General features: G+C 37.0%; 1 protein-coding gene across 2 annotated transcripts in view; it reads left to right on the forward strand.

Moving 5' to 3' along the window:
• Positions 1 to 17,359, forward strand: part of Cubn (cubilin) — a 206,258-nt gene that overhangs the window by 164,032 nt on the left and 24,867 nt on the right. For both annotated transcript variants that reach the window (XM_028764871.1, XM_028764872.1), the window contains exons 54-59: positions 1,323 to 1,510; positions 4,784 to 4,940; positions 5,495 to 5,644; positions 9,135 to 9,335; positions 12,093 to 12,222; positions 14,269 to 14,486. In XM_028764871.1, the coding sequence (XP_028620704.1) occupies positions 1,323 to 1,510; positions 4,784 to 4,940; positions 5,495 to 5,644; positions 9,135 to 9,335; positions 12,093 to 12,222; positions 14,269 to 14,486 (1,044 nt within the window). The remainder of the gene's footprint in view (positions 1 to 1,322; positions 1,511 to 4,783; positions 4,941 to 5,494; positions 5,645 to 9,134; positions 9,336 to 12,092; positions 12,223 to 14,268; positions 14,487 to 17,359) is intronic.

The raw sequence follows: 17,359 nt of genomic DNA on the forward strand, positions 1-17,359 counted from the left end.
CCTGGACTTCACTCAGTACTCATGTCTACAAGTTCTGAAGTTTCTTGTACAAGATGATGTGGTACTTGTATCTCTAGATTATTTATAATTAAATATATATATATATATATATATATATATACACATATATGTGTGTGTGTGTATGTGTGTGTGATGTATATAGTTGCTACATATCATATTGTCCAGGAGATAATGATAAGAGACAAATAGTCTCACTCTCAGCTAAGAGGAAGAATTTTCAAAGAGCTAAGATAGAATCTACATTATGAACAGTCTGGGTTTATGTATTGTCCCTGGAGACAATACATAAACCCAGACTGTGTGTTATTGAGGTATAGTTTGAGGATAAAGGCAAACAGATGTAATTTGTGTTTTAGAATAAAAACAAAAGCTGCTATTGATTCTGAATCAAAAGAAGACAAGGGATGTGATTTTTAAAAGTAGCATTGTTCTTATGAAATATGAACCTTGTGAAAGGTCTCAGAAACTGTAGGTTATTGGATAGTTATTCATGATTTTAGTAAATCCTAACTGTCTCAGGACTTTATTAGCAGAGCTGGCTAACATGAAGATCTCCATAGAATGAGTCCAACTCCTCATTAAACCATTAGCTTTTCCTGAATTCACCAGAGAGTTGCAGAAGAACCACTGGCTCCAGAGCAAAAGATTCATGCAATGTCCCTTAATTTAACTTCACTCTGTTCTGAATTCACACTTTTCTTTGTCATCTCTTAAGTATGTGTTTTAAGCTTATGAAAATAATCCTAGATTTTTCTTTCTTTATATTCCTATGATTTATTCAGAGCCATAAATCAATTTCAATATGAATGAGCAAGACTACTTAGTAGGAGGACCTTCTCCAGTTTAAAAAAAAAAATATTTTCTTGAGTTCACTGTGGTAAACTAAAATTTCAAAGGCTCATATAAGTGTACCCTCTTGTGTTAGCAGTAGGAAAATGCAGAGTGAGTAGGGTCTGGCCAACTCACTTAAGACTACTATACAGTCTTAAGAAAGTAGATATGATTGATTGCTTAGAGACAGAATAGGAACAGGGTATCTGCTATGATCTGAAAGGTTCAGATCAAGTGACTTCAGATGGGTTAAGTGTGGGTGTACAAGTACAGAGTCATCCATTTAAAACCCTTCACATAATGGATTCCTGCTTATTCTATGCCCCAAAGATGAGTCAGATATAAGAAAAGATGAGTTATGATCTTACATATAGAAATGTTCTCTAGCTATCTTTGTTTTGGGTAAAATATCAAAAGTTGATATTTTATTTTAAAGATTGATGTTTTTTGTCTCTATGGAAAATTTCCAGGTTGTGGTGGAATACTCCACTCAGATAATGGTACAATCAAATCTCCTCATTGGCCTCAGACATTCCCAGAAAACAGCAGATGCTCCTGGACAGCCATCACTCATGAAAGTAAACACTGGGAGATTAGCTTTGACAGCAATTTCCGAATCCCCAGCAGTGACAGCCAGTGTCGAAATAGCTTCGTGAAGGTTGGTGCACATCTTTGTTTAACTGGTTTTATGAATGGAAACATTTTGGCTACAGAGGACTCAAAGTCATTTCTCAAAGAGAAGAGGGTACAGTTTTGCTGCTGGAATTGTTTAGATGTAAAACAAAGAAACCTCAGCTGTTAGAAAGTAAGATTTGAACCCCCAAGTACACACTGTCCTGTAGTCTTCAATCTGCCAATCAGGGCAGAGTGACTAAATTAAGGACATTTTTCTCTAACCTTCTTAAATTGTCATGAGCATTGAGGGATAGTTGTCCTTTCCTCTTTTATTTCTTACTTCTTCTTTCCTTCCCTCCCTCCTTATCCTTTCTCTTTCTGTTCCTATATTTGTCTTCCTTTCTGAAAAGAAAGTACAAATAGTATAAGGTTTCATCATAAGGAAAATGTAATATATGCCATGAAAATTACAGGAGATTGGAGTAGCCAATGACAACCTTTATTCTGGACATTAAGAGTCCATATGCTAAAACAACCATGATAGACTCACTTTTAAAAATGATGGCAAACAGGAAGGTAGACAGGCAGCTATCCTCCAAAGCAGCTTCTCTGCCCACACACCACTGATTGGCACTTTCTATTTACATGGCCATAACTGTATTGTAAGTTTACTTTAGCTGTGTTACTTTGCTTCTTGCATATGGTATCATGGGGAGACTATGCCTTTTAGTGGAAAGACCTGTAGACCCAAGTCCCATTAGTAGGGAATATATTCATCTCTTTCATACTTACCACCCACATGTATTTTTAAGATTCAATTTAATAGTTTGGCTTCAACTATAAAATGAAGAGAATGATCCCTACTTCAGTAGAGTTGTTTTAAACATTAGAAGTAATATGACATAATCATATAAATACTACCCAGTACTTTGGAATATAAAAATTGCCTAATGAATAGAAATGCCCTTTTAAAAATCAATACTATTATTTTATATCATCTCCCAAATTATTTTATATCACATTGATCTATTCTTCATATTTAAATGAAAGTCTAATACTTACAAAATATGCACATAATAAAATGGGTTTAATATACACTCCCCTTAATTGTGTTTTCTCATGAAATAAGAGAGCTTTCTTTTTATAAGACGAGCCAAAGCAAACTGTCCAAGCTTCAGTGACATCATGTTAGTTTCTAAATGGAAAAAGTTAATCTGGGAAATCAACTTGAAACCATTCTTCCACTGGATAGAATAAAAGAAGTCTCTCTGACAGTGTCATACAAGCCCAGGACCAGCCCAAATTGAGATCAATTGGTAATATTGCCAAAAAAATAAGTAATAGAAGAAATACTCTATTTTACTGAGTGTGAGACATTTTATTGGCAAGATTATAATAACTGTGTTATGAAACTCTTGTTTCTGCCAAAGGATACTTCCATATTGATGGAAGTCATGAATAAAGGAACTTAGGGATAGCAAACTCCCTGGACTGGGCAGGTCCTTGGTGTCTTTGAGTCAAGGACAATTTTCTAAGTAAATACAGTAGGAAAGATGGACGGAATGGTCAAAGGTCCAAAACCCCTTCTTTTTTTTAAAAATCAGTGATGTTTTTCTGATTTCCTACTAGGGTACTAGTAGGGAAACCCTACTCAACCCTTCCTCTTTGATGGAGAAGTACACAGAGGTAAAAACATGTGAAGGGATCTTCGTAGACCTAGGTAGGAAGCATTAACTAGACTAGGCCTGACTTTACACATGTGTAATTCTAGCATTAAAGAGTTAGAGGCAGGAGGACTCCCTGGTGTCCAACTCATTTTTGGCTACATAAGAAGCTTGAGAACAGCCTGATCCACATGAGACACTGTCTCAAAAAATAAAAGGAAGAAAATATGAGTAACATGTCAGAAGTTTCCTAAAAACAAAGGTGAAGAAAAGCATACCACATATCTTCAGAAAATGAAATCACCATTAGAAACAGAGCCCAGGAGTATGAGCAAGATTATGCACTGAACATAATACATGTGACACTGCTCTGAAATAAAACAAGGAAATAGGACTCACAGCCTACTAACACAAAAGATAATAAGCTTAGGTCACAAGAAGGAGGAACCAATCCTCATAGACAAACAAAGACTATTACACTTTGAGTGAGGAAAACTAATCAAGTTATGTCAACCCTGGGATGACATAGATGTTGGACACACATGACAAGGATGGTAATAAGCTTCACCAAACCTTCTCAAGAATCACTGAAGAGTCCTCTTTAAAGCCTTGTCATGACAAATAAAAATTCTTAACAAAGAAATGGTGTTACAATGAGAAACTAAAAGCAAATTATAGAACTAAAAAGTACAACAGGAATAACTGTTTAATCTCAATAGTTAAGTAGAAATGACAGAGGGCAGAATCAGTAAGTTTGAGGAAATAACAGAAGTTACTGCTTCGAACAATAAAGAGAAAATTGACTTTAAATTGCAATTAAACACAAACAGAGCCTTAGGGGCCCATGAACAATAACAGAATACCCAACAGTCCCATCACTATAGTTTTAGAAAGAAAGAAAACAATTCAACTGACAGACAGTCAAAAAAATAATGAAGTTCTGAAATAAAAGAATTGTCAGCAACAAATTTAGCATCTCAAAAATGATGCTTAATGTACAAGGGATAATTTAAAAATTCCCATACAAAAGGAAGCTAATAGAAAATATCCATAAGATACTTCCCATTAAAGATTGTTTAAGGGAATGTATTCCAACTAGATAGAACGGTGTGGGGAGGAACCTTTGGAGTACAAGCAAAGAGGTGGGAACCAAGAACTGAGCAGAAATGTGTGCATCAGTTAGAAACAAGTTGTTGTTGTTATTGTTTTTGGGGGTTGGGATATTTTATTTATTTACAATACAGATGTCATCCCCTTTTTCCATTTCCCCTTTCTATAACCCCCTATCCTATCCCCTTTTATACCATTTTAATTACATGCATGTATCAAGGTCAGTTCTAGGTTGAGGGTCTAGTAATAAAATAGATGCTAATAGTCAAGGAACAAGCAAGACAATAAACACAAAAAGTCAAAGAATAAGCAAGGCAATATACAAAATCCCATGATCACTGTTTCTAAGGGCTTATCAGGATGAGCAAAATATCTGAGCCTACTATCTTGTCCTAGCCAAAAGTCATTTTCATGCCTGAAGCCTACTTCTTTGTTCTAACCTAAGATTTAGACTCTAAATGCAGTTATTTTCAAGCCTAAACATGGTAAAATATTGACGGGTAAAAACTGTTAGTACTAAGTCATGATTTTGATTCCAACAGGTCTGGGAAGGAAGATTGGAGACCAACGATACCCTGTTAGCCACGAGCTGTGGGGATGTGGCTCCAAGTCCCATTGTCACATCAGGAAACATTTTCACTGCTGTCTTCCAATCTGAGGAGATACCAGCCCAGGGCTTCTCTGCATCCTTCATTAGCCGTAAGTAACAATGGAATCTAAACTGTTGAGGAAGAAGGGGGGAAGAGCAGCTGGAGAGCCACATCTAGATTTGTTTAATATGGATCCCTGGAAGAAACACTGGAAAGCCACCCACTTTCTGAAGGAATATCCTTCCTTCAATAGTCAGTGAGATGCAGACTCACTGGCTCATTGCTCTCTATGCCTACATATTGATAAGGCAAAGGCAGGGAAAACTGAAATGTGAAATTAGTTTCGAGGGTGTCATCTGTTGTTTCTTTACATGAACTATATTTAATCTTTGATAATTTTCTTCTTAAAAATATTATGAGATTTGAAGTGTATTGTGTGGCAAAATATCTACTACTTTGCATCCTCATGATATTCTAAAATGTTTTTATTTTGCACACATGTTGACTTATGAATCAAAGACTCCTTTTTCTTGGTGTTCTTCTTCCATTTGAAGTCTCTAGTACCTCTATAGACTTCATGAAATGGAAGTCATATCATTTTTATGAAATTGGCGCTACAGATGATAATAAATATCCTGATGATGGTTTTTTATTCTTCTGTAGGATGTGGACGTACATTCAATAGCTCCACAGATGACATCATCTCTCCAAACTTCCCAAAGCACTATGACAACAACATGAACTGTACCTACTTCATAGATGTTAATCCTCAGTCTATGGTCATCCTGACTTTTGTGTCCTTTCATTTGGAAGGTATATTCATTCTTTTCCAAAAATTAATTAATGTTAAGTGATAAAATCATATATCTACAGTTTATGATTAAACTTTAACCTACATATAAACCTTTAATCTACATGTAAAGGTTTTGGTAAAGGGATACATTATGGCTATGTGAAGCTAGTTAAAATATCTACTAACAAACTTACAATGTCTTGATTGTGAGAATATGTAGAATCTATTCTCTTAGTAATATTAAAGTGATAATGCATCCTTATTAATATAATCCCCATGCTATACAGAAGATTTTCTGAAGTTATTCTTTTTGCACAATAAGGTTAAGTACTGTTATCTTTGATAGCTATCTCCCCATCCTTGCATTTAGTAACCAGTGTTTTGCTCTACAAGTTCAGCTGTGTTAAATTTCACAGAGAAATGAGAATGTGGGCATTGTTTTCCTGTGTATGGTTTCTTTCATTTAGCATAATGATTTGAAATCTGTCCATGTTGTCACCAACTACAGTATGTCCTTCTTTGTAAGGACAGTACAGCGTTCCATTGTGTTCTTTCATCTGTCTGTCTGTCTGTCTCATTCTCTTGATTCATCAGGCAAAGGACATTCGAGTTGATTTCATGTCTCGACTATTATGGATAATCATACAACAAACCTGGAGGAATAGATTGGTCTTCACGACACTGACCTCATTTCCTTGGGGTGTATGCCCAGGAGTAGAGTTGCTGGATAATAGAATATTTCTATTTTTAACTTTTATGATGGCTCCGTTTTCCATAATGGCTGAATCAATTTACATACATGTGTATCCACCATTACTCAACTCTTGTTTTTTGATAATATCCAAGGATTCAGTTTATCTCAAGCAAATTACAAATAATCAAGCTATTAGAGAGATGTAGGCAGAGTGGTCTAAAATCTCTACTTGAACATAATAATAAACATCTTCTGAAATGTAATGGAATTGGAAATAAAATTACATCCTTCCATCTCCATACTGAAGACTGAACTTGGGGCCCCAATGCATGGGCAGCAAGCACTCTAAAACCATCTATAGCCACACCCATTACTTTTATTGTGAAACAGGGTCTCATTAATGTGCTCAAGTTGGTCTTGACTTTTGATGTAAATCAAGCATGCTTATAACTCCTGCTTCAGTCTGCAGAGAAACTGAGGTCATAGACCTGGCTCCCTTCTGGTTTTTAAAGAACATCAGTATCATTTTATATATTCCATGCAGAACTGAAAATTAATAACTTTAAAGACATGAGCACCACATAAAATTGCTTAAAGAAAATGCATCTGGATCCTGTTACATTTTAACAGAGCATCTTATTTTTCACACAAAGCGGATTGGACTGAGAGATGTACACCAAGACTGGCAAGTGATCTGCCACTTAGCTATGTCCCCAAGCCAATTTCACTTTTTGTTTTGAGATAGAGTGTGGATAAACTACTCAAGTTGGCCATGAACTTGCTCTATTGACTTAGTTGACCTCAAACTTGCAAAATACCTCAGACTCCCAAGTAGCTGGGATTCCAGGCCTGTGCCATCGGGTCAGGTACATAGCTATTAATGTATTCATTTGCATTTGTACTTGACGCGCATACCTACAATCTCTGTAAACTAGCCAATGAGAGAAGTCATCCTACAAGTCAGAATGGGCACCCAATCCATACTGAATGAAGAAGTGGGTAGATGAGATTAGAATCTGCTCTGCTTTCAGGAAATAGCATCATGGGAAATCCTTTCATATGTGTTCTGTGAGCATCATCCCCCATGTTCAGATTCCCCAGTGTCAACGTTTCTAAGCATACATACTGCTCTGCTAATTTCTCAACTCCAAATCAGGGCTGATTGTCCAGTAAGGTTGTTAGTGTCGGGCAGGCTGTGGCTGCTAATACACACTAGATGTCTAGTGAAGACAAGAACAGAAATCCCTTCAAGTCAGTGGGTGTTTTTACCTATTCATGGTCATAGTTATACTTTCTCACAAATCATCAATTTATAAACTTCAATTAATCTGTAATTACACCAATATATTTCTGTATCTTCAAGTCTGAAAGGATAAATAAACAGCAGGCACATTGACCTAATGTGAGACCAAGAATCAAATCGAGCATTGGTAATGTTTCCCTGCATTGTGTGACTTTCAGTTTAACAATCTTATGCATTTTTGCTAACTAAAGAAGTTTCTATAGCCAATGTGGCTGATTAAATAAAATATATCAAACACAAAACATTGTATATCCTGCGATTTGATTTGTGAGAATAGTCTAGAATAAAAATAAAATCACACACAGGGAAAGTAGTCTCATGGGGCTAAGACCACAGTACAGAGAGAAAGGGGTTGATTGCCAATGGGCACAGATCTCTCTATAGGATGATCAGAATGTAGAACTGAAAAGACTATCAAATCTTTAAAGTGCTGTGGGAGTGTCAGCTGAGAATACTTTGCCAAAGAGCCTGGAAAATACTCCTGTTTTAGTAACTCAAATTCTACACGTTTGTTCTAACAAATAAGAAACTTCAAATATTTATGTACAATAATGGATCATTTACAACATGTTTAATTTCAAGAATGCTTAAATGTTTAGTTTCAAGGGCTCTGAATGAACATAAAATGGTCACTTTCCCATTAGAACTTCATGAGTACATTAGTAAAAATTTTTAGAGGACTGCCTACTTATATATGATGTTGCTTTATGTTAATAAACATCAGGTTATAATGATTGTGTTTCTATGATGTTCTGAGAGTTGAACACCTACAAAAACAAGTGCATAACAGTAGCAAACATCTTCTTAATTCCACTGGAAGCTGCTTTATGTTGTCTTGCAGAAGGGGAGATAGAATACACCTTTTCTTTAAGATAGAAGACAATATTAATGTAAAGTTACAATCACTAAAGCCCTGAAATTGATGTTATGCATGAACATTGGAAATGGTTGTCAGTAAATATCAAGGGATTCCTCATCTTCTACTCAGGGTCACTCTTATCTGTATCCATGTGATGTGCAAAGGTTTCTTTAAGAGCAGCAATGTTGACATTGTGGGCTGAATGGTTTTAGAGTTTGTTTGTGTATATGTGTGTGTGTGCGTGCGCACATGTGTGTGTGTGTGTGTGTGTGTGTTTTGTGACAGGAGGTCTCAGTGTTTTGGAATGGTCCTGTGTGTATTCAAGCCTGTTTAACAGCTTCTCTGGCCTCTATCATGTTCTCCAATGTGACATCAAAAATTATCTTCAGATATCACATCACATATCCCCTGGGAGACAAGTTACCTCTGGTTGATAATTCCTGGGTAAACAGAATGTTTCCATGTAGGAAGGGAATTCTGAGTTTACCTGTTATGGAATTCTGTCTGTTTTCTCTTGTCTGCCCATTTCATGCAGAGCTGAAGTTACATATAGAAAAACATTTCCTAATTTTGTTTGTAATTTCTGTATCAGTTACAGAATAGTATTTTGTCTGCATTTCTGCTCTAATGCTAGTTGTTGTGTACTCTGTATAGATCGATCAGCTATCACCGGAACCTGTGATCATGATGGCTTGCATATCATCAAAGGTCATAACCTCTCTTCTACACCTATTGTGACCATATGTGGTTCTGAAGCCTTGCGCCCACTTACTGTAGACGGCCCAGTGTTGCTCAACTTCTATTCTGATGCATACACCACAGACTTTGGGTTCAAGATTTCCTACAGAACCATCAGTGAGTAACTGTGCTGCTGTCCTTTGGACTTTTCTTGTCTTGTGTAATTCACATAAGTACATTTTTGTCATTATTCATCATAAGCCACCTACTTGAAGGTTCAAAAACATTAAAGCTAAAACCGACTAATTAGGCACATGGTAAAAAAAAAGAGTAGTTATTTAAAAAACAACTGTTGGAGGCTGTAGAGAGGGCTCTGTGGCTAAAAGCACTCGTTGCTTTTTCAGAGGGCCTGGGTTTGATTCCCACCACTCACATGGGGGCTTAAATGCCCTTTTTATAACTCTGTGAGTACTGCATCATGTAATACACATACAGACAAGCAGACATATACATATGTGCATGCATTTTAAAATATGTGTTTTAAAAATAAAACAAAAATTGACATTTTCTCCTGAAATTTGTCTAAAATTACCCTCTGAACATAAAACAGAGATTTGAGATTGATTTTTTGACAGAATGTTGTCCTACATGGCCACTTCAGTGAAACAGGCACACAAAACCGTTCCTGAGTTTGTTCTGTCTTTGCTTAACCACATGAATGGCTAATAGTAGGAAATAAAATAGCTTCTCTTCAAATAAAGTACTTCTTCCATCTACAGAGAATACAAACATGTATTTATGCATGAACAGAGTCTCATGATTTGTTCTCAGTAGCTGATGTCTGGTTCCTGACTCCCAGTGACTAAAAGAATGATTTGCTGATGCTTTTTAGGCTAGATTGCATCAAAAGAATAAAATGTGTCTTCTATTGTGCTCTTGGATGAAAAGGAGGAGGATTTCTTTTATTCTTTTAGTTAACTAATTGACTAATTAAATAATTTGGATAATTAAGCCCCTGATATATATTCTGCTCGTTTACTCCTTAGTTTCCTAAAACAAACATGGTTCAGTCCCCCTGCCCCTTTAAGTCTTATTTTAAGAATATTGTTGCTACTGGTTTCAAATCTTGGCAATGTGTGGAGATGGAAGTTGTTCAGGCACTGATAAACTTTCAGAGATCATGTAATTAACTTCAAGTAAAATAGAGCAGTTGCTACCCAAGCTGACATTTAATTCATGAGCTGTATCCAGGGGTCTGAATGCATAAAGACTTTTGGCACAGAAAAGAATTTGCCCAGTAAATGGGCAGAGTTGAGGCAAAACCAAATAAATAAAAGCTTTAAATAACAGCCACAAATTTTGTCTAATCTTAGAGATATGTTAGTGGAGTGTGTTCACTGGTAACCATAGAAACATAATCAAAATATACAAACTTCCTATAATTTTAGAATCCTAAAACAAATAAACATCCTCACAAAAATACCAGCATTAGGTGGGAATATCTGATCCTTCCTAGATGAAATCTATGTCAAAACAATACCTTAATAGTCATAATGGAACATTATTATATTTCATAGTGATTACATTGTTGACTGTGGGGTATAGCAAAGGGCTGTTAATGGCTGGAGTTAGAATAGGGAGTGGACCAAATATCCTCATGCTTATTGAAGACAAATAACACAAATTTGAGTAAGTATAAACTTTACTAATTTCACAACTAAATATAAATCAGTAGAACCCGAGAGCGAGGCATTTGACCCACAGAAGTAACTGTGACTGACTGTAACTGACTTCTCACACTTGAGCCTGTGTGTATCTATCCCCACCAGAGAGGACTGAATCTATGTTGTTTCAGATTTCTGCATTGCAGCCTCCCCTATAAACAGAACACAAATAGAGTTCTGCCTGCTATCTTTGAGCATCCATTTGCCATGTCATCTCTCTGTCAATCTGTCATTTAAAGTGAAAGGACAGACACATCCCAACACATGAAGTGTTTCTTGTTGACCCTCACACTGTTTGCCTTGGATTTAATTCCTTCCAAAATGTGCTTTAAAATATTCTTTTATAGGCTGAAGATCGGATGCTCCAATCTTTTGTAGTATAGGGACTGTCCAGGTGTTCATTGGTCTCTATAAATTTGCTAAATTTTAGAAACTATGTTTTGTGCTTCCCTTAATTTCAGTTAATTCAGTCATTCTGGATTTCTGACGGAGTTGAAGACTTATAGTCTCATAGCCAATCTCAGCTATTTACTTTGAGAGAAAAGACTTGAGAGGATGGTTTTCAGCTGACATTCATTCTAAAGCCAAGAAAGAAACCAGGTTCAGAACTAAGTCTTTTAGTCAGGAGAGATGACAGAGGTTCTAGTTAGTCAACAAAATGATGGACTGGGTATTAGATCTATCTTGTACCTTACTGATACAAATTGGTATAGTTATGCTCTAATTGTATTTTGAGAGAAAAGTTTTATCTTAACAGGAAGGGTGATATGTAGGAGGAGCTATAGTGGGAGGAATAAAGAGAGGAAGAGGAGGAGTAAGGAGTGGGAGATGAGCTAGGAGATGAGAGGGAGGAAGGGGGAAACATGGAGGCGGATGTCCACGTGTCTCCGCCAGTCAAAGATAGTTGGTATATCTAGATTGGGTATTGGGTTACACTTCTGATTGTATGGGCATCTTGTTACTGAGCATTACCAAACTTATAAAGCCTTTGATTAACATTTTAAAAATAAAAAAATATATTCTTCTATATTTCTCTTCCCTAGAGAAGGCAAATGTATTTATAAACACAATAAAGGAGGTTTGGGTCATCTGTAGAACAATCAATATGAACTCTGTTAGGAGACAGTAAATAATAGCTTAGACTATCTCCAAATGATTTGCCTGTGTTGTAATAACCACCCTCTGTGCATTCCTTTGTCTTCTGTTCCAGCCTGTGGTGGAATCTACAATATATCCTCTGGAGTCCTTAAGAGTCCTTCCTTCTCATATAACAACTACCCCAACAATGTCTACTGTGTCTACAGCCTCTATGTTAGAAGCGACAGAGTGATAATGCTTCGGTACGTGATAAAAAACAAACAAACAAAAAAGAGTCTACTTAAGAAAATCCCTTCAGCTCTGTTCACAGGAAAAACTACCTTGGTGCTGGAGAGTATGAGTTCTCATGGTGGCTTAGCTGGAATCTAGAGAAAGGCAGAGGGTGTAAAGCCTCTACCCTCCTCCCAATCCAGTGGAGACTGAGGTGAAAATAGAAGCTTCACCAGTTAAAAACAGTCCTTGTAATTTCTCAACAGTTGTGAAGGAGTTTCTTACAATAGCTGTCAAGTTACAAGCCTCTCTTAGAATCAAAGAAGATATAAAGGGTTAGGGCAAACAGTTATCATTTGTTAAACATTTACTGTACACGAGGAGCTTTGCTCAACACTTTACTTGAATGTTTTATTGTACTATTAAAACCGTCATGAGAAATATGCATGTGTACTTGTACATGTGTCTCAAAAGTTCTCACATCTTCTCCAAGGTAACACATATTTAAATGAAGAGTAAAAATCTGGATTCTCATTTACTATCTCCCAAAGCCGATGTCCTAAATAGCTTTTGCCACCTCTTGTCTCCTGAAGATAAACTTAATTCCATAAAGTTTATTTCTATTTGTTAATCAAAGCAACTCTAAATTGTTGCTTTATGTGATATTGACTTAGTTAGGGTTTCCATTGCTCTAAAGAGACATCATGACCAAGGCAACTCTTATAAAGGACAGCATTTAATTGGTGCTGGCTTACATGTTCTGAGGTTCAGTCCATTATTATCATGGTGGGAAGCATAGCAGTATCTGGACAGACATGGGACTGGAGAAGGAACTGATCATCTTGATCAGAAGGCAGACAGGAGAAGACTGACTCACGGGCAGCTAGGAGGAAGGTCTCAATGCCCACCCCCACAGTGACACACTTCCTCCAACAAGGCCACATCTCCTAATAGTGTCACTCCCTGTGCCAAGATATGTCACTTGTAAATTAACTTTCTAAGTCTACTTATTTCAAGCAAGACTGTTAAAGAGAATGCAGCCCCATTATACAGAAGTATAAAGTGCCAGTCTTCTTTCTCCTAAGATAGTTTATTTCTATCTCTTCAATCTCACTGATAACTGAAACTTCTAGCATGTGACATGAAATCTGATGATAGCTGATGAGAATACAAAATTTTCTACATAGAAGCTTGACAAGCTGCAACAATACCTACTCTGTCCCCTATTTGTGGCTGATAGTTTATGAACTCTGAAGTTTACTTTCAGCATTTGCATGATCATTTTAGAAGGAGACAAGAGACTGGAAGAACCACAACCAAGCTATATGAAGCCAGAGTTTCTTCCATATGTCTTAGCTTTTTTTCCCTATAAAGAATAAAACAACAATGTCACTGATAAATGACATGATAACATAACACAAGATTTTTTTTTAAAAAAAGGAAGAGTATATTTTCAGTGACACTGAAAATATCTAGCATGTTATTGAGGAGATAACATAGACAAACTTGTCAAAACTTGACTTTAGGAGCTATACACACGTAAAGGTAAGATATGCTGAAGGGGGTCAGGTTTCGTGAAGGTGCAATTGCCCTTATTAAAATAGTAACCTCCACCTGTACCCTAAATGTGGTAGAGCAATACAAAACAGGACATGGAGGTAATGGGGTGACTTGATGGAAACAAGAAGGGGTTCAGCAAGAGAGAGGTGGGTAAGAGACAATAATAGGGATCAGTGAGGATCAAAAATATGATCAAAATACATTATGTATACATGGAATTGTGATATCTAAAAATTTAACTCTATTGAACGTAAGCCCAGATTATCATGAAGCCTAGAACTGTATCTTTTTCATTTTTATATCCCCAGTTCCTACCACAGTTATTAGTTATAATAGCTACCCAAGAAATACTGGCTTCAGTCCATTAGTAATGTCTTATTTACAAGATTCCTTTCCAAGCGAAGCTTAAGTACTGTGTTGCCAGGTTTCTGCTTTTCTTCTTTATTATTATAAGAACTACAGGTATGGTTTAATGGGCACAAAAGAAGACGTAAATAATAACCAGGTGCCCTTTACAGGTTCAATGATTTTGATGTGGTTCCCTCCAACCTCTGCTCATATGACTTCCTGGAGGTTTTCGACGGTCCCAGCATTGGAAATCGATCTCTTGGAAAGTTCTGTGGTTCCACAATTCCACAACCTATTAAGAGCACCAATAACACCCTGACCCTGGTGTTCAAGACAGATTCTTCTCAAACAGCAAGTGGTTGGAAAATATTTTTCCGGGAGACAATAGGTGAGCATATGAGATGTGAAAGTCTTTTTCTTGTGACTTCTTTTCTGTTTTATTTAATTCCTCCTTCCCCAGATAAACACAGTTGATTTTCCTATAAATATATAGGAAGCCCAAACAGAAGGCCTCATTGGCTATGGCCCATTTATTTGTAGAGAGGTAAAGAGTCTTGGGAATTTTAAGCACTGACTTTATGACTATAAAAAAAGGAATGCTTCAAGAACCCAACATTAAGGAAAAGAACTTAGCACTGGAGTCTTGATAGGAGATGACCTAAGCTCTAACTGCCATAAGTGAGAATGGAGATAGAGGAAGGACCAAAGCCCCTGAAGGTCTTTAGAAGTCAAAATGCATCAGAGATGTAGCATCCGAAGCTTGATGGGACGCTACTAGGGGATGTAAGTTGAGAATGAAGTCTTATGCACAATTTGTTGAAAGGTGGTAGATACCTTAGTCTATGTTTTCCAGGAAAAAATGTTGTATTTAGCTTGCCATATTTGTATCTGGTAGGCCTGTCAGGTACTTCAGTGGAGATATCTAGGAGAGAATTGGAAAGGCATTTGGTCTGGAAATGGTGGTCTCGGAGTCATGTGAGATGACAGGGATGGCTAAGTGTGGGGATAAACTGAAAACAAAAGCCATGCTCATGACCACTGCACAGGAAACATAATTATCTACCTAAAATTAGTACAGGATCACCCGTCATTTAAAATGTAAGACACTTAATCAGTTCTCTGTTTTCACTAATTGCATCAATTGTATAATTTCTGTTTGACTCTGGAAAGTGTTTTGACTTTTCCTTGAATAGTGATGTGATTAATGTTCTAAGATCTAATGGATCCTCAAATAAAAAGGATGTGAGGAATTTCCCACAGTACGTCATCTGGGCTCCCTTTTCCCAGGATTCTTCTGCCCATTCACCTCAATCTCTGTGACCTGAAAACAAACAACGCTTCAAACATCACCTGTGTTATGCTTTCCTGGATTTATTTCTAAAGATTTATTTTATCTATGTACGTATGTCTGCATGCATGTGTCTGTGTGAGTAAATTTTGCACATGTGTATGCAAATGTCCACAGAGGCCAGAAGAAGGTACTTAGAGCTTTGGAGCTGCAGTTATGGGTATCTGTGAGCTGGACCGTGTCAGTGCTGGGATCCAAATTCTGGTTCTTGATTCTTATGGCTGAACAGCAAGAGATCTTGACTACTGAGCAATCTCTCCAGCCTCATTAAAACATCTCTGGAAGGGAGTTATCAGGCAGACATTGATATTTTTGTAAGTTCCTCATAAATTGTACACATTGTGACAATTGTACCAGAAAGACCCTTTGCCACCGACCTTTCTTAGCTGTCATGACAGTAACTCGAAAGCAGGTCTCATAGGACACAGAATGAGGCCTCACTAGAACAGTGTAAGTGAAGCAATATGTAAAACACAGAAGGCTATTTTAAATGGAAAATCCACTCTCCTTTGGACACTTCGATTTTGCACTGAGGTTCTCATGTGTTGGGCTGCCACTGTACTTCATATGAGGAGTTTTGCCACTTTCCCATCTGTATAAATGCTACTGTCCGCTCGAAGACACATGAGACATAATTTAAATGCTTACTTGTGCTTTTGGGTGAGAGTTTGGGTAGTATAATTTTTAATTGCATCTCACAAATATTTTTTAGCCCAAACAACTAAACGTCCTGGCCAGTCTAAGTAGCTTTCTGCTTTGTTTGTTATTTTGTGTAGTAAGGAAAGGAAAAGGTAATAAACGTTGTTATAGTTCCAGGAACTCTGGAATCTTTTCATTACAGACTTGACAAAAAATAATAAAAAAAACAAAAGGTCAGACTTGGCTAAGAGCATATACCTTCCTTTCTCATCTCATCCATTTAAGCCACTCATTCTTTTTTATAAGAATATATCTACTCCATGGACCAGATTGACTACTCATTTCCAAGAGTATCAATCTGCCCTGAGAGCAATAACTTTCCTAAGTAAACAGATGCAAAGAGGAGACCACTGTAGCCCTTAGAATTTCTGTCTAGTTTTATATCAACTAAATCTCTAAATACACCTTTTTTAAGCTTTGCTGTTTAAATTATACAGTTGGCAATAATTTATTAACATCTGCTTTAATTTTTCAACAGCCAGGAATTAACATGACAGTGTAGCATGTCTCTGAACATTTGCTACATTTGTATTTCTCATTGGTAGAGAGAAGATCAGGGAAAGAGCCACAGTGGATAATTAGTAAATAGATAACGCAGTGAGTCTCCCTTTCCTGTGGAATGTCTGTTCAGAGTGAGAATACATGAGGGCGAAGCCAGCACTCAGGAGCTAGAATCTATCCACAACATAATTTTCTCACATTCCCATGAATGTCAACACAACATGGGTGACTGATCCTGAAAGAAGAGAAGTCAGAAATGATTGTACTGAGCTTCCAGGATCCATGAAACTGAAATTATCTAAGAAGATGAACATTTTTTTCTGGACTGAGTGAATGTGCCTCCTTTATTAGATCATTGATGGCTCTGAGATCCTACTTGTTCTATTGGTTTGGATGACATATGCCAGGCTCCCTGCCTCCTGCTGATCACAGCAAATATGGTGACAATGGAGGCCACTATCTGTCTTCCTTCACCTGACTTATTAGTCACGTAGAGAATGAGTTAGGTGGGTTGAAGGTCAAACTCTGGGGCAGTGGTGAAAGGAAGGCATAAATATAAAAACCTCATGTCTAGCAGGGACACAATGAATCACAGGTCAGCAAAGAAAGGTATATGGCCAAAGGGGAAGAACTGTGTGCCAGAATTCAGGTACCCAGGATGCAGGCGACCCATCATGCTACTGTCTGTGATGGAGCTCTAGAAAAACCCTAAC

Source organism: Grammomys surdaster, unplaced genomic scaffold (genome assembly GCF_004785775.1).
Source record: "Grammomys surdaster isolate TR1022 unplaced genomic scaffold, NIH_TR_1.0 146, whole genome shotgun sequence".
In the NCBI taxonomy this organism is placed as follows: Eukaryota; Metazoa; Chordata; class Mammalia; order Rodentia; family Muridae; genus Grammomys; species Grammomys surdaster.